At 43.2% G+C, this 6,000-nt stretch overlaps 1 protein-coding gene across 8 annotated transcripts in view; it reads right to left on the bottom strand.

The window, feature by feature from the left end:
* LOC115194653 (H(+)/Cl(-) exchange transporter 5) overlaps positions 1-4,295 on the bottom strand; it is a 33,813-nt gene extending 29,518 nt beyond the window's left edge. The window contains exons 1-2 of one of the 8 annotated variants that reach the window (XM_029754521.1): positions 4,212-4,295; positions 2,187-2,339 (exon numbers count right to left, since the gene is read on the bottom strand). In XM_029754521.1, the coding sequence (XP_029610381.1) occupies positions 2,187-2,331 (145 nt within the window). In that variant the 5' untranslated portion in view covers positions 2,332-2,339; positions 4,212-4,295. The other 7 variants (XM_029754524.1, XM_029754523.1, XM_029754522.1 and 4 more) reach the window with 7 other exon arrangements.
* Between the last annotated feature and the right edge of the window lie 1,705 nt (positions 4,296-6,000).

Consider the following 6,000-nt stretch of genomic DNA (forward strand, 5'->3'; position numbering starts at 1 on the left):
TCCTGTACCTGTCCCGCAGAGTCAGTAGTAAGGCCTCTTTACAGTCCTAAATTTTTTCATAACTGTGACCTTAATTGCCAACCGTCTGTAAGCTGTTAGTGTCTTAATGACCGTTCCACAGGTGCACGTTCATTAATTAAGCATGGGAAATAGTGTTTAAACACTTTACAATGAAGATCTGTGAAGTTATTTGGATTTTTACGAATTATCTTTGAAAGACAGGGTCCTTAATCTTACTCCCTTCCATCAAAAGGTTCTCATACGCTTTCTGTCCACCGTAACCCCAAACCATCTCACTGGGAATCCACCAGCCACACTCTGGCTAATACTAACTGGGAGAAAATGCCATACTCTGAAAAACGTACTCATAGTATAGGAAGTGTGTTGGGGAGAGGGGCTTGGGAACCAGCCTGTGATAGGTTGAGGGGCTTGGGAAACAGTTTCTGATAGGCCAAGGGGCTTGGTGACATTGGGAAATAGCTTCTAATAGATTAAGGCTGGGGTTTTGCATAATGGCTGCTGTGTGACATGGGCTGTGTGACCCAATGAGCTGTGACACTAGTGAGACGTGGGGGAGGCTCTTGTGGTTGCCTGGCTCAGTTTCGTTTTGATTCTTGGTAGACTAGCCCCTTGCTTTCTAGGCCCTTTACAGTTAGTGTTCACAGATCTAGAATGACTGGACAGAAGTAAGAAACATGAGGGCAATGTAGTCATCACCATAACAGCCTGTAGCCCTATTGCTAACCATTCAAGGGATACTAGGGACCAGGAGAAGGGGTTTGTGACTGAAATGGAACGAGGCCAATGTGTGAGTCAGGATCCCAGAGAAACTGGTGGGGGTAGGTTCCAGTCAGAGATGTCGTAAGAGGGGAGACATGCTGTACTGAGGAAGGAAGGAGGGTGATTTGTACAGGCTTAGATGAAGGAGAAGGCCACAATCTCACAGTTCACAATGCTGCTTTGGCAATACAAATATGTACTTATGTCATGCCAATAATAAAGCATGTTGAATTGAGTATAATACAGGGGGGGGGGGGGGGAAGTACTGCATTAAACTCCCCCCTCTATCGGTCTGCCTCTGTCTCCCTCCCCATCTCTCTCTCCCCGTCTCTCTCTCCCCCTCCCCGTCTCTCTCTCCCCCTCCCCGTCTCTCTCTCCCCCTCCCCGTCTCTCTCTCTCTCTCCAACCTTCCCCCTCACCTGACCCTGTAGAAATCAACATTTAGTCTTGGAACAGCGTGATCTGGTGTAATCATTGACTGACAATTACCACGGTAACAGACGTGTGACAGGGGAGCTGTCGCTAGGCTACGTTGATGAACATTTATTTCCGAAGGAGTATGAAGTTTAAAGAGCAGTTTAAATTGGTGATTTAAATCTCGGAGAACAAGGAATATATTATACTGTGGAAATACTTTTGGACGGAAGAAAATAAATGATTCCATGTGAGGACAGAATAAAATAGTACAGTGGAGAAGCTTCTCTGTGAATGAGTCTGACCACAGACCAGACATCTGGGTACTATCCACAAAGCCTCAGAGTAGGAGTGCTGATTTATGGGTAATGTGGACACCATTCCCCAACCTTGGCCGTTCAGTACAGCACCGTTTCCTTTCAATTGAATGTTCCAGAAAGTAAAAACGTACTGAATGCAGCCCAGAATGTGGGGGACCTAGTTCCAGGAGTTTATTTAATGCCTGCTATGTTAGGTACCCCTCCCCCCACCTGTCCACTGATCCTAGCATTTCGCTACACTCGCAATAACATCTAACCATGTGTACATTGACCAAGAAAATTTGATCAGCACTCCTATTCGGAGTGAGATGCTTTATGGATATGATACCTGGCCTGACCACAGAAACACAAAGCCAAGTTTCAAGTAAGGCTTAATAGGGGCTGTGACATCATCAGAGAATCACCAGTATCCAGGCAGAGTCGGGCTACTGTCAGAGGAGATGAGATAGATTACACATCGACTTGAACGAAGAACCATGCAGCTGTGCTGCAGGAGGGCGATAAGCTTATCAAAGTAGTCTCTGTAGACAACTGTCATGTCTTCAATCAACCCCACTCACGAACACTCAAAATCCAAAACAGTTGTAACTCACAAAAACAGACACAGCAATGACTCCCCAACTATTATTTCATAGCGTCTAGTTCTCTCCCCCCGGTAGTGTAGTCGCGTACCTGAGCCGTATTCGGGGTCTAGAGGCGGCACGTCCTCGGTGTTGGAGAAATCGAGCGTGGCTCCAGCTATATCGACCAACTCATCATCGCTAGCCGGGTTGTGAAGGCTTTCATAGGTCTCGTTGCAATACCCAGCGTTGTCCATTCCAGCGCCTATAAATGGAGTAAAAAAAAATTTGGATTATACGTTTCTGTCAATTAACAACATATTCAGTATTAACTTAAAGTTGAATATACCTCGGTCGTTATTCGATGTGTATTTTCTATATAAATTCTTCCAATATCGAAACATTACTTTGTAAAGAATGAGAAACTCCCTACAACTGTTCTCCCCGGCTTGACTAATATGTGGTTCAGCAGACAAGAGGACGAAGTTAAATACTTTTTGACATATCGCAGGCTACTTCCCCTTCACACAGATGTAGTTGTCGGGACGTATTTAGGATTTGCAACCCAATGCCCTATATATATATATATATATCGCTATAGAGAAGTCAAAACATTTTGCTCAACCAATAGATTTCTTGATATCCTATGCTGAAGACAAACATTGGTGGGTCGTAAAAAATGCAAACGATAACAAAAACACAAACGCGATAACTGATAATCGACTCTCCACACACACACACACACACACACACTCCACTTTTCTAACGAATAACAACGTCCCTTCCTTGACATATGTTACACGTTTACCTTCTAACGGAGTAGGCTAAACTTCACACAAGACTAACATCTATACGTCGCTACTCACACGTCTGGCTGCTGTTGCCCTTGTAACTAACTGCTGATGTACCAACATCAGTGAATGAGTCAGTAAGCAAGTTACACTGTAACTCTAGACACATGATCAACCGATAAGCGGATACAGTAAGTGCTGTTGCTACATTTGTAACATTGTCTGCAACAGCTGATTGTTGTTACACAGTTGAAACACTTTACCGTTTAGGCTAGTGTTAATATTATATGGTAATCCCCCCCAGATCGGGTTATGTTATGGTAAATTCTAGACTACTCTATTTTACTACATCGACATTCCCTACACGGAATACAATCAGAGCAAGACCTTTGTATGTGTGCGCTTAGCCAAGTAGTGACATATTAGTCTTGTGACAACGATTGATTCATTATTTCTGTCGACTGTAGACAAATTACTACATTTCCTGGTCTGCGTTCAGTACGTTTTTTTTGCGTTGACGTAAACGGTGCTGCTCTAAACGACCATTTGATAAACTGGGAGTGGTTGGGGATGGCTGTCAGCACGGCCACTGCAGCGTTAAACACGTCACTCACCGCTTCAACACTCCCCGCCACACGGGACAAAACGTACATCAAAAGTTCAATTATGTACAATAACGTTTTTTTTGGGGGGGGGGGACGTGTCGAGTACAACCCGTTCCGCAACGTAGCAAACGTTCATGCGAACTGAACGTAGCTCATGTTTGAAGTTGTTGGTTTCTTTGTAATCCTACGGAAAACGACGCGTCACTTCTTACAAGTTAAGATTCAAAACATATGCAGAAAGTTCAGAGCTTGCCAAAACCGATGTCATCTTCTTTGGAATAGAAGTTGTTCCCGTTGGTTGTTTTTATGTCTTTGTTCAGACAGCTCAGGTCATAGCCTAGTGCACACCGTTTTTAAAATGTAAACAAAACGTTTTGTAACTGAACATAAACGTTTCGGACGTGTTCAGCTTAATCCCTCACCGGTTTGGTTCCTAATGAACACGACACCGACTGATGTTGACGTGACAGTTTCAAGCTACCAGCGGAAGAAACCGTGTTAGTGTCACAGATCAGGTTATCGGTGATCCTCAGGTCCACTAAAGGGATCAACTTTCGACTTGTCTGTTCTTCTGACTCACCCCGTTTACAACAAACATGCAACAAGCAACTGTTGACAAAGCACATTTATCATACTGAATACCCCCCCCCCCAATATCCCATTCTACTGTATTGAATATGAACTCAACGAATATAATAATATGCTAACTTTTCTATAAGGGAACTAAAATACTGTACTTACAAGAACTTCTGTGCAGTTGCTTACCAACAACTGTTGATTCCCGTTCTTACTACACGTGAGAGCTAAATAGGGACACCTTGTGGGGATTTTAGGCCTCTTCTTCCGTAGTCGAGTGGGGGCCTTCTTTGTAGTCTCTCCCTCTTTTTCTCTTTTCTTTCTGTTTCTTTCCCTCCCTCCTGAGTTAGGTCAGGGCCACTTCCTTTCCACAACCCCCTCATAGCAGACTGATGTTTATAAGTGTTTCATTAAGGCTTGTATGATAGATGGATGGAGGAGAGAAAAAAGAGAGTATGTGTCTGTGTCCGTGGATGTATAATCAGCTGTTTCTCCCTCCTTCATTCATTCCCTTACCCCTCCCTCCCTTTACCCTCCCCCACCCACATTTAGGAAAACATCCATCTTTTTTCTGCCTTGCCGGGTCAAACTAGTCGAGGGGGGGGGGCTTTCTTTCATCCATCTTTTCCCCTTCTTTGTTTACCTCTTTCTGTAGCCCGGCAGAAACGGGTCAACTGTTGGAAGGTACTTCCTGCTACACTGATAGTGATTCCACAAATATTAATACAAAATACTTCCCTCGCAAAAAGTAGTGCACTAGGTCTATACTAGTCCTGGATTAGCAGACAACACTAGTGGAAGGTGTACTCGGGTACTCGCACTACACTCGTTTATGGGCATTGTGTATTCTCACTTCTTAATCCCCACTGATGCGTTATCAAAGTAATGTAGTGAAGGTATAGGTCGAATCAATTAATAAGGCTGATGGAAGAAGATCACAATGTTTAGCTTCAAATGTTTATCAACTATTATTTCTTCACATTCTAGGCGCAGCAATGTGCACACGGCGGCAGGCCTACGCACAAAAATGTTCCAAAATGCATTTTACAGGAAAACACCATTCTAGCGGTTTCATGAACAGAGATGGAAATCACCATTAGAAATGTTGAAAGAGGCGAGGATCTAAAGATGCAACAACTATCATTGGTTGCTATATATATGATTAGGATAATGCCTTCGGCTGCTAGACAATGAAAGAAAGTTGAAAGACAAACAATAGAACAGGAGTGCACATATGAGGAAGTCTTTATAAAATAATTGCCTTCACGTTTCTACGGTGGGATTTTGGCTAAAGGCTACTTTGAAGCAAGGTAAAACATGACTCATAACGTAAAGTCAAATGTCCAGGTTTCAAACCATTAAGGAACAGGAGAAATACAGCGATGATAATGACAGACCTAACTGTCTTCTGGTAGATGGAAAGACTTTCCCAAAAACCTTCTCAATTAAATGCCAACTAGCTACAAAGTAGCCCATGCTGTTAGAATGATATCGTGAGGATTATTTGAGTCAATCCATTGGCCATTTCTTTTGCAAACTCCATCTCATCTGCTATAGAAACACTGCTAACCAAATAATGCTAGGTGCCTGTGCACTTGAATTAAAGCACAACTACACTTTACAAATCTAATTCTCCTGGTGTATTTTAAGCATTGTTGTGGATTTATAAACTGGTTGGTTCAAGCCCTGAATGCTGATTGGCTGACAGCCGTGGTATATTAGACCTGTATACCACGGGTATGACAAAACATATATTTTTACTGCTCTAATTAAGTTGGTAACCAGTTTATAATAGCAATAAGGCACCTCAGGGGTTTGTGTTATATGGCCAATATACCAATATACTCTGCGTCGTGCCTAAGGACAGCCCTTAGCCGTGGAACATTGGCCATATACCCATACACCACACCCCCTCGGGCCTTACTGCTATTAAAATGGCAAACAGTGTGTATGG

Source organism: Salmo trutta, chromosome 5, assembly GCF_901001165.1.
Source record: "Salmo trutta chromosome 5, fSalTru1.1, whole genome shotgun sequence".
Taxonomy (NCBI): Eukaryota; Metazoa; Chordata; class Actinopteri; order Salmoniformes; family Salmonidae; genus Salmo; species Salmo trutta.